The sequence below is a fragment of the Schistocerca gregaria genome, chromosome X (genome assembly GCF_023897955.1).
Source record: "Schistocerca gregaria isolate iqSchGreg1 chromosome X, iqSchGreg1.2, whole genome shotgun sequence".
Taxonomy (NCBI): domain Eukaryota; kingdom Metazoa; phylum Arthropoda; class Insecta; order Orthoptera; family Acrididae; genus Schistocerca; species Schistocerca gregaria.
This window is the reverse complement of record NC_064931.1, coordinates 149,527,115-149,546,625: the sequence shown is the minus strand read 5'-3', so window position 1 is coordinate 149,546,625 and position 19,511 is coordinate 149,527,115. Positions and strand designations below refer to the sequence as shown.

Here is a 19,511-nt window from a genome sequence, read left to right as displayed (position 1 = left end):
GATTAATCATTCATTCTCAAAGCATAGGGGTAACTATCCGCTTATGTTAGGAAAATTTGCAACTGTACCAATTCAGGAGATCACAAAGTGACTGACAAGAGTTAAGCATGTTATCACAGTCGTGTAGCACAAAACCATCTTAAACAGGTAGCATTGTAATCCATTCAAGTCATCCGCAGTTGACAGATAACTATTTGTTTAAGGGCAGGATGCAATTGGTGTTATGAGAGTGACAACTTTGAAAGATGGCTTTAATAGCCAACTTGGCCCAACAGGGTCAATATCATTGGAAAAACTCCAATTGGAAACCCTTGTCAGACTGGAGACAGGTTAAAAGCAGACAGATATGATCATGTGGTCAAATGTTCATTATTATGGTATTCTTAGACTGTGTCCACAATTTTTATTCACTGATTCAACATTGACAATATTCAACTAAGATGTCCAACAACCATAACATGCACCACTATCCAATATTTGATGTTAAGAAGCAAGTTTATGAATAAGAAGAATTAAAAATCCGAAGAATGAATATGTTTGCAATGGTCTCAGGGGAGATGTTTCTAATCAGTTGCTGTCAGAGGTACTACCATTAGTTAAGATGGTGGTGGTCGTGGTTAGTGTTTAACGTCCCGTCGACAACAAGGTCATTAGAGGCGGAGCACAAGCTTGGGTTAGGGAAGGATTGGGAAGGAAATCGGCCATGCCCTTTCAAAGGAACCATCCTGGCATTTGCCTGAAACGATTTAGGGAAATCACGGAAAACCTAAAGCAGGATGGCTGGAGACGGGATTGAACCGTCGTCCTCCCGAATGCGAGTCCAGTGTGCTAACCACTGCGCCACCTCGCTCGGTTAGTTAAGATTTTTGAGTGACAAACAGAAGGGAAATTGTGTGTCAGTTTGCATGGAGCTGAAGGACAGTCTTCATTCAGATCTGGAATTCATGTCCAAAATTGTAATTTGAGATGAAACTTGGGCCTATCACTATGATCCTGAGTAAAAAATTCAGAGTTCACTATGGATAACCAGTGACTCTATTCACTCTTAAAAGGCACGTCAGTCGAAAACTTAATATAATATTCCCCCACCCCCCATAATCAGGGCACAGTGTGATCAGAGTTCATTCTAAGTGGAATAAATGTAAATGCCGAATTTTACAAAGGTGTACTGCAATGTTTGTAAAATGATGTACGAAGAAAAAGACCACAAAAAATGGGCCACTAACTTCCTGCTTCATAATAAAAATGTGCCATGCAACACCTTTTTATTCACGGTTTTTGCCTGAAGTGTTGTTCTCTGACCTCATCCACCTTGCTTACCAGGTTTAGCACAGTGCGACTTCTGGCTCTTCACACGATTTAAAACTGTGCTTAAAGAAAAACATATTGCCACCATTTGTGACATTGAGAGGGTCATAACAGAGCAGCTGAACATTCTTCCAAACTGAGCCGTCCAGAAATGCTTCCTGTCACTGACTCCACATTAGGATAAGTGCAATTTTTGCAAAGACAGTACTTTAAAGGAGATTAAATAAAATTCCATACAAGCTTATTTTGTTTCTGATAAAATCATTCACCACGTTTTGTGATCGCACCATATGTGCTACTTAGATAAGAGTGGGTCTGCCATACTTCCTTGAGGAATTACTAGCATCACATTCGTGTCTGATGAACACTTACTATTTAAGATAACATACTCAGTTCTACAACTTACAAAAGTGAGCCCACCACACATGTTGAAAGTTTTTTATGTTAACATCTGTATTATCATTTTAAAGAGTGATAGTACCAAACATCTTCAGAAATTTATGATTATGCCGTCCACCTATTTATGTGTACCCATAATTGGTAGGATGACTTAAGCAAAAACAACAAGCTACAGTAAAACCCCTGTATTTACATTTCCATATTTTACGTTTTCCCAATTTTTACAGTCATTTTTGTCAGTCCCAACAGAAGTCTTATTCTTTCAATGCAATAGTTTCCCATCATTAATAATTCTGTGTTACACATTTCCCACACTAAGTTTGCTTTTGGTGTTATCCCAACCTTTCACATTGATTTTAACAGAGATTTCTGCAAAAGAGTGTACTATATTCCTGCTAAAGGTCAGCCTTGGAACAAAGCAGGAAGTACAGACTATAAGCAAAGTTGCTGATAGTGTAACATAACATTACCAAAATTAGGCAAGATTTTCACTGTCAGGGTGTTGGACCAGAGCTGCCTGTATTATACATTCACAGTGTTCATAAGGGTGGGAAATATGCTGAGTCACTGCCTTAATGATAATCGTGATATAACAGTACTGACTCTAGTAACAACCTTCCTTCTGCTCACTGTGTTTTACTACAACAGCTTTAAATTAATTTCACAGTCATTTATACAAATAAACACAGCTTTTGGAGACAGCCATCTCTATAATGAGCTTTCACGAATCGTTACTTCTGTGTGAAATATGCTAATCCATACTAGGAACACAGTCTTAGGTTGGTGTGACCTTATGTCAGACAAAACATGAGTCCTCAAGATGCTCCATAACATGATGGCAATTTCTGCACTACTCCTCTCCCAGGATGGTCTGAAGTATGTGATCTTGTTGGCAATAAACTGCAGATTTCGTGCCCATTGTTTCCATTTATGTAGACTGCAAACTTTAGTGTTTTAACAAATATTGTGTTACAAGCTTCATTTACTGTAATTTAAAATGATACCAATAAAAAGTCTCACATTAGAGCACAAATATCTTTTTAATGTGGTTTCACAAAAGAGTAGAGCTAATAACTGTTGGAAAGAAATAAAAACAATTATTTCAGGTTTTTTTCCAAAAGCAAAAGTTAAATGGTATCAATTTCATATTTAGAACAATATAAAGAGAATGCAGTAAGAGTAATTTATTAATTTTCACTTGGGTTTCCTGTGATATCCTATATTTTATACCTTTCTTTTCTGTCAGTACGCTGAAAAGTGTAAAAGGGGGGGTTTTACTGTATGGTTTACATCATTGATGATTCCTGAAAGATCCATAATAAATTCAAACTAAAAATGTGCAGAACTTCACTATATACTAAATGTAAAGCCTTGAATGAATACCACAAGGGTGTGGTTCCTTATTTATTTTTAACATTTTCAATAACATTGGGGTCATTCCAAGGCAAGGGGACCAGAGGTTCCCACTCGACCATCTCCAAATCTAATGAAATTTGCTGTGAAGGTTCTGTATGGTATTTGATGGTCATATACCAAATTTCAATTCAGTATCTTCAATGATTGAATTTTTAGGGGCTTTTAAAGAGAGGCTACACATCTTCGCATCATATACAAAGGTGCAAATGTGTCAAGTTTGCTACGCTTTCTTAAAAGTTCTAGCACACATTTGGTCATTTGCTTTACCATACATAGACAACTTTTTATGTTGAAGCACACCACAGCAAAAATTTGTGATTCAGCCACACCTATATATAGGTACAAGCCTCTAAAGTGGTCAAGAAATTCGTCGTGCTATTCTGGTAGCCGATGTTTGACCGACCACTGCTGCTTTTCATATGAACCAATCACAACAAAACTTCAGAGGGTTATTCCTACCTAGAATGTCTATACATGTATCAAATTTAATTAACATTGGATGCCTAGAAGAAAATATATGCACCTGCAAAGTCGGATTAAATTTTCTATGTGTAAATTTTTGAGTATTTTTTTTTTGGGGGGGGGGGGGGGGGGCAATATCTCAACTGTGTTTTGTTCAATTCTCTTTCTCTTGCCACAGCTGGAAAGAGCATGATTTAAGCTTTCAAAGCTATACTGTTTAATTTCTGGATCTTGCATATTGATGTTTCAAAAGTTATTATTTTAGCACTTCAAGAAGATTGAAAAGTATAATGTTTTGCTCATTAAGTCCCACAATTAAATTTTTTAAGTATATAAATAAGTTTCGAACATTATTTTAACATATGCCATAAAACAAGCATAATTCACAACACAGCAAACTTGCAAAACAAAAACACTTAATAGCCAGTTCCAGATTTGGTTAAATAATTTTACAATTTTGCAATGGACAGATTGAGGAAATCTGTATTGTCTTCCTGATGATGATGATGATGATGATGATCATGATGGTGGTGGTGGAGCTTCTAAAGTCATGAAAATATGTTGCTCAGGAATACAGCAGGTGTCTTTAGCAGTTGGCCAGTGGAAGGAATGAGCAAAACGTGGGTGCATCAAGCTGGGGAGGACACCTTGTTGTTCATGTGAAATTTCACACCCTTTTCCAACCCACCAACAATTGTCATTAATAAAAACAACATACTGTCCTGGTTTTAAACTCACAATTGAGGCTGCTGCAATTTCTTCATCTGCTTCAGAGGCATTAACTGTGGATGCTGTAGCATCATTGGAAACTCTGCTTACTCTGAGCTTATTACAATTAATTGGCTTAAACTGATGTTTTTCTCTTGTTCCAGATATTTTATGTACCATGACAAACCTTGCATCATGATAAGGTGGAATGTTTTCAAAATCTTATTTTGGTATATAAAAAAAGTTTATGCCTGGAATACTATCATCACAGAATTTGAATGAATCATATGAAGTCAATATCTGGTTGTCTAAGGGACTCTGCAAACTAGCACAGGCTGATAGTCTTTTTGCTGTTCCCACAATGTCATAACAACGTGATTTGCCTTTGCTTGTTTTTTAAAAAAATGAAAAAATAAAAATAAAAAATCAGCAGGGATGCCAAAAATCACTTTGAGCAGACGTAAATTGTTGAAATTTTTGTGATTCTTATATTGAGCAACTAAACCATCACTAAAGTAATAAATGTTCACAATGTTTGTCTTTAAATATGCTATTAACTTCATTTGATAGGCATAGAGAGCAGTGGTATCACAATGGAGGTGTGTGTGTGGGTGTGTGTGTGTGTGTGTGTGTGTGTGTGTGTGTGTGTGTGTGTGTGTGTGTGTGTGTGTGTGTGTGTATACCCATTGCTGTGATATTACATTGTTTCTTCAGGGTCATAGACTTTCAAAGCGTCTTCAAGAAAAACCTCTAGTTGTAGTTTTTCTGGATATTCTTCACACCATTTTCCTGAAGCCAACATTAATTTGACATTTTGATGAACTGCACATACACATACTGAATGTCATCCAGAAGCACCAATGTAGTGCATCATTTTGAGCTGAGCACAAAAAATATTGAGAAGCTCAGTTGATTTTCATACTGCTTACAATACACAATGAACATTTCTTTCAGGTTTCAAAGGAGCAGGTGTTCCTGCTTGTGAATCTTTTTCCTATTTACTCTTACTACAACACAGTCCTTTTTGTCTGGCCGTAAACAAAAAAAAAAAAAGTGAGGGCATTTTGGTTTAGTTCATCGTTGAGCTTTTTCCTTTTTCGGTCTGCAGGTGCTGCTAAAATCCCATCTTCCATCTTTAGTTTCCTAGACTTATTTTCCATTTTAGTCGAAACAGCAAATTCTTTAGCCATTTTTTGAATAGTCCAGCTATTTAGGGCCAGGGTCAAAATTTGAACTTTAAGCCTGAAGCTTAAATCTTAAGAATGAGATTTTCACTCTGCAGCGGAGTGTGCGCTGATATGAAACTTCCTGGCAGATTAAAACTGTGTGCCAGAGCACTTGCCCGCGAAAGGCAAAGGTCCCGAGTTCGAGTCTCGGTCGGGCACACAGTTTTAATCTGCCAGGAAGTTTCTTAAATCTTAAGTTCTTCAATTAAGATATTCATATCTTTATATTTTTAGCACTCTTCCATTTGCATTTGAGCAATATCTACTTGGCTCACAGTAGCAGCTGTGGCAATTACCTTAGCAATGCTGCCTTGGGCTTTCAGAACTTTGTGCTTTATGTATCTCATTCAACTGCTTTTGCTGATCCATTGAAGCTGTAATGGTGAGTCTTCAACTGATGATAATGAAGTATTAGCAGTAAAGCAAGCATCAACAACATCCATGTCTTCAGTGGATGGTGATTCTTGCTTATCCTGGTGGGACAATTATTTTTGGGCCACTTCGTTTCTACATTTGGTACAAATTTTCTGACCATATTTAAAAACTTCATTAGTCATTAACTTCAACCTATCAGACATTCCAATGGTTACTGCTGTTAAAGTCTTCTCGGTTACGTGTTTTTCTTTACCAAATGGGTTGCAGCAAGTCTTCTGCAGGCACTAAAATTTTGTCATCAACAAGGCATTATGTTATGAACAGATTTCGACATCTTCAGTAAAATCAAGACCAGACCTATGTCATAGAAGCTTCCTGTCCATTGGTAACATTTCCTTGACTGATTGTAGTTAACTTTTGTTATAATAGAATGGTGATGACTTACGACAATCAGTTCCATCTGATCCACCAAAGTAATTGGGTGAAGGTGACTCTTGGTTCATTTTATACAACAATTTATTAAGTTATAACGAGCAATTTTGAAAGCTCATGAATATCCAGGTTTGAACCCCAGAAGACTCAGTCTTGTTTGTATATGAAATATAGAAACTGGGCCAAAATCTAGAAATTGAGCCATCAAAACGAATTGTTTTAGTGTTAACCTTCAGCAACAACAATGATGATTGATTATTCAAGCACTCAGTACTCAAAACAGATTTACGATGTCAATGCCAGAGATTATACCACACACAAGACTGACACAGTGAAAATTGCCAATAATGAAAGCAACTACTGAAAGTGGTGATTCAGCAATATATCACAAAGGCGAGGATAGAGCCTTAAAAACTACTGATGCTTTGTAATGCTGATGGAAACTAAATGACAGGGCATATATGCACCACCTTGCTATGTAGGGCTAAAAGACTCTAAAGCAACATAGTATTCCATTATGACTTTCTAGATTTTATAATCTTAAGAGCATTTTCTCAGGTTTTATTATTTTATATTCTATACTGTAAAATAATTTAAAAACACTTCTTATTAACACAGTTACATTCCTTAAACCACAGGCAAGTCCTATACATTAAAAGCCATTACAATTACACATTTTTTTATTTACAACTTCAAATTGTATTAACTTTTTATATTTATTAATAACCCATTTTCCCTACTTTTGAATAGGTATCCTTACTCATCAATATGCAAGATGCAGAAATTAAACAATATAGCTTTGAAATCTTAAAGCATGCTCTTTCCAGCTATGACAAGAGAAAGAGAATTGAACAACACACAATTGAGATATTGCCTCCCCCCCCCCCCCCCCCCCCTTAAAAAAATTTGCATGTAGAAAATTTTGGCCGACTTTGCAGATGCATATATTTTCTTCTAAGCATCCAATGTTTGTTAAATTTGATCCATATATAGACATCATAGGTATTTGATCCGTATATAGACATCATAGGCAGGAATAACCTCCTGAAGTTTTGGTGCGATTGGTTCATATGAAAAGTAGCAGTGGTCGGCCAAACCTTGGCTCTCAGAATAGCATGACAAATTTTTTAACCATTTTAGAAACTTGTATCTATATATAGGTGTGGTTAAATCACACATTTTGCCATGGTGTAATTCATGTCTATGTATGGTAAAGCAAATGACCAAATGTGTGCTAGAACTTTTAAAAAAGCCTAGCAAACTTGACACATTTGCACCTTCATATATGATGCGAAGGTGAATAGCCTCTCTTTATAAGCCCCTAAAAATTGAACCACTGAAGGTACTGGACTGAAATACCAAGTAGAATCTTCACACTTAATTTCATTAGATTTTGAGATGGTCACATTGAGACACTTTTTTTTTTTTTTTTTTTTTTTTTTTTTTTTTTTTTTTTTTTTTTTTTTTTTTTAATATTGGTCCCTTTGACGTGGAATGATCCATTATGATAGTGAAACACTTTATTCTAAAGCCATACTTTTACACTGCATCAAGAAAGATAACTATGAGGAGTGTAAAATGAATCAAGAAAAACAATCAGTAAGGAGAACTGTTCTTTACAGAAGTGTCTGCAAGATACACTTATTACTATCACTTATAGTAGACTACTTAACTAAAATTAAAGGCATATGCTTTACTCTTTTCATATTTAAAATGGTTACAAATAATAATAATAATCTTAATTACTACATGGAAAAACTAGTTTGTATCAGCTGCAGATCATACGACTGTATCTTGTAATTTGTGTGTAAAATTTACACAAGATTATGATTATGATTATGATTATGATTATGATTATTATTATTATTTACATTTTATGGCCTTCATTGGACCACTCTAACCAACTTTATACAAATAATTTTTCAGTTTCCTGTCAGCCGAGTACTACTTCATTCTCTTGGATCTCATCCTTCTTTCTTCATTGGAAATCACCCTTCCCATTGTCTGTTTGTTGATTCTCATTTGCATTTTGGTTTGTTTGTGTGTGTTTCCTGATTTTGTCAGTTTTGTTTCTTAGGTCTTCCAATGTAATCTGTAGCTCATCCATATCTTCCTTGATTTCTGTAATTCACTTAATGTTGCACTTACTATTCCACAATTTTTCTATTATGCTCCTGATGATCCACACAAGAATATTAGTACAGGGTGCGGCAGAACCGACTAACGAGTTTCTATCGATTACTGCTGGGGCTGTGGTAGGGCTAGGCAGCTGCGCATGGTCTGCCTTTGTTCAATCATTGACCCCATTTCAATAGCCAACATGGTCTGGACAGGTGCACATTGTGGTTTTGCCGTTCTCCCTTATTATGAAAACAGAAGATCTGTGATCGCTACACAATGAGTTTTTCGGCGACAGTTCAACATTCCACTCAACAATGCCATTCCTAATGCAAACACAATTCGGTCCTGGAACCCACAACATTCTCCTAAAGTGATAGTGTGGTGTGCCATATTAAAATCTGGCATCATAGGTCCTTACTTTTTTGAGGAGGAAAGAGCGACCTTGATAGTGAATTCCACATGTGATGTTTCAATGTTGCAAAATTTTCTGCATCCCAGAATGGAAGAGATTGTTGAAGAACAAGGACTGGGGGACTTGTGGTTTCAATATGATGGAGCTACTGCTCAAACAGCTCGAATTTCACTTGATGTTTTGACAGAAATGTTTCCGGGATGCCTCGTCTCTTTGAGAGGTGATGTTGGGTGCCCTGGACGGTCACCAGATTTCAGAGTTTGTGACTACTTTATTTACGGATATCTGAAGAAAAAGGTTTTCAAGAGCCACCCCCACACTGTATCAGAGTTAAAAGAGCAGATTATTGATGAAGTGAATGCCATATCTCGCGATGTGTGTGCAAGAGCTGCTCAAAACTTCATGGTTCGTCTACAACAATGTATTGATGCTAACGGCTGCCATCTTGAGGACATTATTTTCAAAACTAAATGAATGCAAATGGTATATTGTACTAATTTATAAAATAAAAACATTTTTTCTCTATACATCCAGATTTACTTTTTATTGCTCCTTAAAACTGCTTAGTCAGTTCTGTCACACCCTGTAGATAATAGATAGTCCTTGAAATATTAACAGCAATTAATTTATAGTACAAATATATGTGGCACACCTTTTAGATCTTATTTATTGCTGGAGGTTGCCAATAAAGATGTTAGAAATATTTGGCACCAGAATACAGAAATTCACGTAAAATCCAGAACTATAGTACCTTTAAGATGGCATACAACAGAAGTTAAGTAGTGTGGAATTTACTACATGGCTGGATAGGCAAATGAATGTCATAAGGGGACGATTGTAAGATGAGATTCGTATCCAGAAATTTGGGTGTTGGTTGGTTATTTGTGAGAATATCATGCTATGCCTCACACAGGGAGGATAAACATGTACTAGCTAGCACATCAGGTCTCAGCATCAGTAAGATAATGGTCTATCAAAAACTACAGTTTATCATTCTGCAACATTACTGCTCACAGCAGTTGGGATCCTATGGCTGTCACATGAATATGAAATAAATAGTTTCAGGAGGGTTGCCCATGCTGTCCTGACATGTCTCAATACAGAACATGTGACTGTTGTCCTGGCTACAATTTTCTCCATGCCTCTCACACTGTGAAAACATCTGGAGATAGGTTGCTGAAAAACTGGCTCACCACCACTCACTAACCACTGTGACTGCTAAACTCTCCAATAAGGCTGAAGCAGCACAGAATAACTGGCCTTTATGTCCTCCTCACTCAGTTCAAATTTATACCCAGCTCAGTTAGTTCAGTTATAGTCTGGAGAGATGGCAACTCTGTGTACTAAATGTTGCACCATGTATACCCCCAAAAGGGGTACAAATTTTATTTTGTCTATTTCCTACTACACTTTACACACATAATAAGTGAATTTTCATTATTTTCTATCCTTGCCGTTTTTGCAATTTTAATGAGCAAAAATATAGGTGGAAAGGGGGTGGAGGGAGAGGGAGAGGGACTTTATGGACTACAGAGAGCACTATTAGCTGTCTACACACGATAAAAGTTAAAAGCCAGTTAAATATGGTAACAAGAACTTTTATGAATAATATCTATATAAACTATGTGCTACAGTACCTGTGATCTTTGCATTATAAGGGCTCCCTTTTATGTGCTTCTCTCCAAACTTGACTGAAATTTTATATTCACCAGGCGCGGTTGGAAGATAAGAAACAGAAACTGTGCCATCCTTATTATCATGACAGCTGATTTCTGCCTTGCTTGGTCCTTCAACGGCCAATGATAGTCCACCTGAAACAATATTGATTATGATGATAATCTCTGTGATATAGAATCTTAAAACCACACCACTAACATTAAAGAGTAAACTGTAAGGTGTATGGTAATTTGAGTGGCAATGGTAAAACTGCTACCCAGGTGTGAAATCTCCTGACAGATGAAAACTGAACTGACCAGGACTTAAATGAGACTCTCAGCTATCCAGGCACAACTCAATCTATCTACAAGTCTATTTCTGTCCGTATTTTTTTCCTATTTTCTAAATACTACAGCAACTCATCTGCGTACATAGATGGTATCCCTGTGGGCTCCAGTCATACAGAGATTTTTATGTAACTGTGTTCCATCTTGGTTTGAAGTTAGTTTTATTATCTCTTTAATTTGTACATCACTTTGTAGGTGGTCAAATATTCATAAGGCTGTCACAATAAGGCTGAGTGAATGACAATGTAAATCATTTCTCCTTCTTGTAGTATTATACTGAAGAAAGGTGGTGGTGTTTTCAAACTGTGATTCATTGTTGACAAAAAACCTATGTGAGGAAATGTACTCTGAATACTTCAGGGTTAAAGGAGACAACTCACCAAAGAGCATCTACAACAACTTTCCTAGAACATTTATTGTTTTTTGGCGAGTTGTCTCCTTTAATCCTGAAGTATTCAGAGTCTCCTTTAATCCTGAAGGATTTATATTCGACAAGAACTTTTCTACAACAAAATTTACTGTTTAAAGAGGGGTCTATGGGAGCTTTTACAGTGAACATCACATATTATATCATTAAATCAAAACACATGTCTACTTTCTGATATTTTCATCTCCAAAACTTATTATTATCCAGAAGGCAGAAGTTGCAGAGCTTAGATGTTTAAGATCTGCAATGCGTGTCTTCCAGTTTGGGTTTTTGTCAATGTACACACGTAATAATTTAGAATATAGTGTTTCATTAATTGAAATATCCCCACGCATAGTTCCTAAAGGTGTGGTCTGGTCTTGCATAGTACAGAATTGAATTTATTGCATTTTAGCTAAATTCAGTGACAGTCTATTTGTAATGGCCATTTATTAATTTTCAAGAAATTCCATTCTAAAATTGGCTTAATTATAATGCTTGCATTTTCAGTAAAGTTCTATTCTATTTCTTGGATATATCATGAAAAATCACGAAAAACACAGACCCAATATTGATCCCTATGGAAAATTTGCAGTGATTACCAGTACTCATTTTAAAGATGCTGTTTCATTGTATACACTCCCAACCTTTCTTAATGCAAACTCCACAACCTTTTAGTTAGAACGAAAACCACTTACCAATAATATCGCTGGTACCATATTATTTGAGTTTATACAGGAGAATACTGAGAACTACACAATCAAATGCTTTTGACAAGTTACAGAAAATGGCATGTTCAGTGCAGAAACCCTTTTGAAATACAAATTAAGACTGATTAAGTATCTTACTTTGAGAAAGTTATTTTATGTTTCTGGCATACCAGTACATGATCTTTTCCAGCGTCTTCAAGAAGAGGTAAGTCTGGGGAAGAACCACTTTGGACGTAAGAACCACCTACCTCTAAAAGTGGTGAGGGAGGGGGTGAAAGAGAGGTGTAGTTCACAATGCACAAATAGCCAGACTTTGAGAAAGAGGGCACTTAATGACTTGCAACAAACTTAACATGTAATTTCGAACTTTCACAAGTTATTTTCTCACTGCAACCCCCCCCCCCCCCCCCCCCCCCCACACACACACACACAAAATGATTAAAGGAAAAAAATTATTACTTCTTCTAACTAGAGAGAGAGAGAGAGAGAGAGAGAGAGAGAGAGAGAGAGAGAGAGAGAGAGAGAGAGAGAGAGAGAGAGAGAGAATTGCAAGGCAAACTTCGCTAGAGATACATGTAAAAATGTACAAATGTGTGGTAAATATATTAATATATTTGATGTGTATGTACACAGATGAAAAATCGCCTCCTAAATCCCTGGATCTATTTCAACCTAACTTGGTACACATATTACTTAACATCTGGAATGAAGTAGATTGGGGGTAAGAAGCACCAACCTCCTACTGAGGCTGGGGGTGATAATGTGGAAAGAGAAGGGGGTGGAGCAGATAAACAGAGACATGGTGAGGGGGAATTGGTACGAGAGAAGGGGGGCAGGAGGAGGAAATTGACTAATACACGACATACAGTGGCAACTCTAGGTACTTCACTTTTTATCAGTTTCTGGCATATTACCTTCCTTGCAAAGGGGTTGTTTCCTGAATGGCTTATGCTACTTTTGGATGTCTTTGGCATTTGAGAACAGCTAAGTTTTGAACTTTCAAGTTGTAAAGTCACGTGAAGATTCTGCAAATCATTTGCAAGCAAGAAGGAGATGTTAGCTGAAACTCCTTAAGTTATGTTTGTTATCTGCATCTTCAGACTGCTTTTATTGTAACCCTAATAATAGTGTATCAATCAGTCAGTCAGTCTTTATTATCATTTGATAAAAAGTTTGTAGACGAAGGAAATATATAGAGATTGTTTAAGGATTTGCACATAATGCGAGGGGTTTCTCAAGAGAAAATGATATTTAAGTGCATCTTGATAAAGAGTGATAGTATATTATAAGCTGTTAAATATCCATGAAGGACTAATATTTTATAATTATAGTCTTCTTCTTGAGAGGTAAGGTGAGACTTGATTTTAAAAAATAATATAAAGAGCTGAGGAAAAGTTATGGTAATAATGCGAGAGCTTTGTATAAAATAAAACATTTACATTTGAAACCATATTACTTTACTGCATTATGAACCATAACTTGGGGAACAAGTGGTATGCAAAAATAAGCATAAGCATTTCACATGTAATGTCAGTTCAATTTATTAAATCAAATAGTTGGAGTATTGATTTTTTTTTTTTTTTTTTTTTGTTAAACGTAAGTGAAGGAGTACTCAAAACCATGAGCAGAAGCAGTTGATATTGATAACAAGGTGTTGAAGCAAGCAAAACCTTACTACTTTCAGTTGTAGTTATATCAAATATATTTTTTCACTTATCAATAAACAAGATAGGAAAAAAGTTGACCATCAAGTAGATGACTCAATCACATCACCAAAGACTGTTCATTACGGGAACTACTCTACTTCATGTATTATATTTCACTGATTATTTATAAGTAAATTGTCCTGAACCAGCTACAGTAAGTTCTCAAGTTTTCTTTTTCCTCCTCCTCATCTGGGAGAGGTGAGACTTGGTGTGATATAAATTTAACCAACATTCATGCTGTCCTGCTCTGCTAGAAGTATCTGAACAAAATGTGAATTAATGCCAAGGCCATGGAGTAAAGGCAAACAATAACACCAGGTCTTTTACTCAGTTTCATAGCGAAGTCTGACAAAATATTGATTTATAGCATCAGTAAGTCTGTTGCTATTCAACGAATGATATAAACATATAGCACATACATACTAATTCAACCACTGAACAGCAGACTTACTTAGAACACAAACTGCATTATATATGCCTACATATACATTCTGCAACTTTTTTTGTAGCATTTATCCCATTTAATATGGGGCTCACTTTTTCAGGATTCAGCAAATCTTATTCTATGATTTAACTTTGTGGCTGGATTCCCTTCCTGACACCACATTTGTCAAAGTAACCTAAGTGATGTAAGTCCTGTGTGTCATCTGTCTGAATAGCATTAACTTAGTTCTGTGTGATATCATGTTATTGTCGTTTTTGTATCGTATACTCTGAGGTGAATGTGGGGACCTGCCCAGCATTTGCCAAAAGAAGCATGAGAAACTGCCTTAAAACACACTCATGCTGACTGATTTAACAACTGATGGTCATTAGTTTGCCACTTGAATTTGACCAGAGTCTCTATCACCTTCGTGTCTCACAAGCTCGATCAAAGAGCATTATGTCATATGAGCTGGTCATCTTAGGGGCCAAATAATTTTAGGTATTTCAGAGCTAATGTTTACATCTAAAGTATTTTTAGTAACTCTGGCAGACATGCAAATGGGAAATACGAATGAATCAGTATGAGCAACACCGTCCACATGCGGCAAAGGCCCCTGTGATGTGAACACCACCAATATCGCAGTCTGGTGACTTGAAATACCCAAAAGGGCAAAGATAAGCTTGCTCAGTGGTGGACTCTCTCAGCTGCTGTTTCCTCACTTTACATCTCTACGAGTGAATAATTACTACTAATGCTCTTTATAGTTGTGTTGCATAGTGCCTCAACTTACAAATGTGTGGTTTCCACAACTGCCATGCCTAACACATGCATATTAAAATAGTAGGATGAAAGAAATTTTTCACATCCCAGCTGCATACATACATGCATTAAATGCAATGGTGACATGTGAAAATCTGTGCCGGGCCACTTCTCTAGAATAGTTGCTTGAACTGTCTAGTCCATCTGAGCATGCCTCCCATCTAGTCCAAATGCAGATCTAGTGTTCTCTGTCAATTATCCCCTATTTGTTCACAGCTATTCAGCTGAGTACTGCAATGGTTTGGATAAAGATATGCGTCCACACAGAAGATATCATTTCGCCCCTATATGTACTTATTTATATGTGTCATGTCTGCTCTTTCAGACATGTCCAGAAGGAAAGACACCGCAAATATAAACATGTACAAAATAGTAGTGTTTGGACTTTATCAGATTCTGTCTAACTATTACTGTTTGGTTTTGTAAACTAATAGACAATTTTAGTCTGTTGTTAAAGAAGTTTATTTGTGTTCAATAAATGCTGACGGCCCTAAAGTGAGTGTTACAATATTACGTGTAGTCACTAAAATTTGATTTGTTAAAAACAGGATTTAAACTACAAATTTGAACAACAACAACTGGCTGAATTCTGGATCAAAGTTCTTGTCCTGCTGCACAGCTGTTATTGGGACCTAACTGCAGGCATAAACACATCTTGGTAATGGAATTCCCAAGTACATATAATTATAATTGCAGTAGACAGTTCAATATTGTTTGAAATTACAAGAGGGGATAGGTCCAAGCTGAGAAATAATGTAATGTTTTCTGCCATTTACATATATTGTTAAGAGGAAATTTATGGAAGTGACGACTTTACTCAAAAAGTATGTGAAATCAGAGACTCAAATTCTGTTACTTTAATTCAATAAGTGTACAGGTTTCACTAGAACAAAAGCTGGATGCCTAGACAACAAAACAATGTTGAGGCCACCTGAGGTAAGTAATCTAAAAAAACTGATTAAAGTGAGCAATATGGAATAATTATTGAATTGTAGTGAGTACTAATACAAATTAGTTACTTGTTCTATTGTAAAAAAATCATCAGGAAGTACAATGAAACTGTTAAATAAAGTTATTTCTACTGTCAAAAATTTAGAAATAGAAACACCACTGAAATGCAAGGCGATTCTGTTCCAATATTCTGTGCCAATAACAAATTTGCAGCATAACTATAAAAGTATTGCAATGGCAAGAAGATAAGAAACAAGGAAGCTATATGTGTGAAATGGTCTTATGTGTGTGTCTATTTGATGTAGATTCTAGTATTTTCTCCATTTCACTTTAGAAAAATTATCAGATGAGTTACCTGCTCCAGCTCCTTTTGTTGATATGGTGAAATTTGAAGGTTCTCCACTGACTCCATGTGTCAGTCCTGGTCCATATGCCGTGACATAGCCACTCGTAATTGAGTCTACATGGAATTTAAATGGTGATCCTGCAGATAAAAAAAATATCATTATTTTCGTTTGTTCTGGTGACTCTTGTCTCACTACTACAAAAACAGGAGGAGAAAAGGGCCATATGGTTCATGTCCAGCAACTGGTATCAAGTGAAGTCTTTGCTGTTTGTTTAACTTAGTTAACAATGTACATAAAAATGTTAAGTAACAGAACACAGAAACTTGTTTCATATGATTATGAGTCTCAAATCCAATGCCAAAACCTTGCTCAATAAATTAAATGATGTATTTGTCTGCCACAGTCAAATACAAGTTAATTTTAAAGACAAGCAAACGAACCCAGATACATTGTTTCATTTGTCTGTCTTTAAGTCCATATTGCTGGGCCTCTTATCATAATTCCCAGAACTCTTGGACTTACTTGACTAAGATGTTTAATTTTAAATATCCAATATTAAATTTCATAATTTTCTTATTTCATTTTCACAGTCCTCAAATTTTACAATTTGTTTGTTGTGTTATTAAAATAATATCACACATTTGAGTAATGGAGTTAACACAAGCAAACAGCTACAGGTTGAAATGTGGATCAAAACAATGTTACTATTACAAAGCATTTTCATGAAAATTACTGTTAAATTTATTGACAAATGGAAAAGAAGTCTTTTAAACACAGATATTTTTGTGTAGGCACCATCAAATTAAGATGCAAAGAAAATTTATGTACTAGATTAAGATTGCTCCAGTTTCATTATTTCATTTCATATTGATTTACCTTGGACATGTTCTCCATTGTACTTCACAGAAAGCTCATGCAGTCCTTCCTCACGTGGATCATACTTTATGCTCACTGTTCCATCACGATTGTCTTCAATGATGGGCTTGTCAATATTTCCACTCGGCATCTTTATCTCAGCTGTGAACATTAAATTAACATGCAATATGAAAGTGCGGCAGTTATGAGAGACATTAGTTTAGCATCAAGAGCATTCCACCCACTCAAACACACATTCTGGTATAATGTTTACACTCTTTGAATATTATCAATATTAATAAATATGAAGATGCGGATGGAAATGTCTATTTTTGAACTGATAATATATGTGTAAGTGCAGGTAGTCATTTTTCTAGTTCTATTTTTCCAAACAGGAAGGTGCACTGTCTCACTACTATGAATATTAGAGTCACTTCTGGATAACTGGTTGATCTGTTTGGTGGTGGGCTAGTCTAGGAGGTGTTGAACGTGTACCAAAGGGTGATAATTTAACAACATTGCATTTTTTATCTTCAAGGTACTCTGAAAAACTCTTTGTATACCACAAAATCTTACACAGCTGGGTGGTGTAAGAGATTCAGTTGCCCATAAATAAAGTTCTTTGAAAATCATAGCTACTTTTTGGCAGTAATTTTGAAAATTTGTAAATTGGATGGTTTTTACAAACACTGACTTCATATTATTTGTTGCCCACATTACAATTAATAATTTTCAAGTGATATAAACATTAATTTGGGATGCCATACAACATATTTTCACTTTTTCATAATCGGCTCCCTTATTAAGGGGGAGGGGGGGGGGCAATTAAATGTCAAATCACGTCAAAGGACAAGTACACACATTTTTTTGTACAGTGTGTTACTATGATTTTGAATTTTAATAACTGTCAAAACTTAAATGAAAGTATGACATGTGTGTTTTGTAAAATGAGCAATGTTTCAGACCAGTTCAACATGGCCTCAAAGAAAAATGGTCAATGGGCAACCTATTTAAATTTTTATTATTATTTTACATCAGTTTAGACAAACTCATCAGTTTGTCAACTATTCATCACTTCTTACTCTAAAAACACAGTTATTTTACTGTTTATTATGATTGTACACACCATTATAGACTTAATGAACAGTAAAAGCAAATTATTTCAATCTGTTCTGTTTACATAAATGTTAATAATGACCACTTTAATACACAACATATAGGAACACACACAATTTGCATCTGTCATACAAGGACTCAGTGGCAAACGCAGAATTCTCATTAAGCATAACAATAGTTCAAAATTCATTCTAACTTTTTAGAAACATCTACTGAAATAGCTATACTGCTTGCATTTACAAAATCTGTTCATATAAAAGGGTGCAGTTATTCTCTTAGAAACAACTGAAATGATTTGACTATCCCAAGATGACATATGATGAGTAGATGCTAATGCATTCAAATCTCTTTGTTATGCAATATAAACCTTCAGGTCTAAGCAGAGTTATCACTTTATAATCTATCCACAACAAATCAAGTTGTGATAATCATTTTCACTAATCAAATGTGATTCTGTGCGCTCGTCCTTCTCCCTTGTCATTTTAGATTGCCTCAGTATTAAGAACTGCTGCTCCTGTGTATCAGATATGCTGATCGAGATGGTCCCTAAAACACTATAAATTATATTCCAACCAGATACTCTGTTCATGCAACTCATTCCCATAAGTACACCATTAGAACTTCTACTTCTAGTGGATTATTAGGCAATTCCATCTACTGGCAGTTAAACACGGGAATTCCCTTTCATAATCAACAGAGAAATGAATATTACAAACTCATGCATAACTCCACAGGACTCATTCAAACAACTTCCTTATTTTGTAATCAGTAAAACAAGGTTGAATTTCGATACATGTGAACAATTAAGACCCAATTGGAGGCTCAAGGATGATAATGACATTTCAGAGTTTTGGACAGCCTTTGAAGAAAGGTAAGGGAGGGGAGTAGAGAGGGTAGGGGGGAAGAGGGGGGGCAATGGAGGTGGTGTGATTCAATGCAAGAAATTTAAAATTTCAATTTGTAGGACATATATGGGCTAAATATTTTCTCAGTTCTTTTCAGTTTCTGAAATAGGAATGAAGGAAGCACAATTACAGCTTAACGGTAATGGTTGAAATGCTGTTGTCATGAAAAATCAAAGCAGTTTATAAGTCAAGAAAAGTCTGAAGCTGGCTTACAGCTTAGTTTGCCACAGAGAAATCACACTGATAAACAGTTATGCACATATCTATAGTCTACAAATCATGGTTTTTCTGTTATCAGTCATTTGTAAATTCGAAATGGTGGAGCTCTCCTTATATTTCCCAGTGTCATCTGGCATTATTCTCCATGATCCCTAGAGATGTGGTATGTAGGGGGCTGTGGGATATCC

General features: G+C 35.9%; 1 protein-coding gene across 4 annotated transcripts in view; it reads right to left on the bottom strand.

Moving 5' to 3' along the window:
• LOC126298936 (filamin-A) overlaps positions 1–19,511 on the bottom strand; it is a 496,221-nt gene that overhangs the window by 44,121 nt on the left and 432,589 nt on the right. For all 4 annotated transcript variants that reach the window (XM_049990534.1, XM_049990536.1, XM_049990533.1 and 1 more), the window contains 3 exons: positions 17,105–17,245; positions 16,237–16,365; positions 10,497–10,670 (listed from right to left, as the gene is read on the bottom strand). In XM_049990534.1, coding sequence (XP_049846491.1) covers positions 10,497–10,670; positions 16,237–16,365; positions 17,105–17,245 — 444 coding nt within the window. The remainder of the gene's footprint in view (positions 1–10,496; positions 10,671–16,236; positions 16,366–17,104; positions 17,246–19,511) is intronic.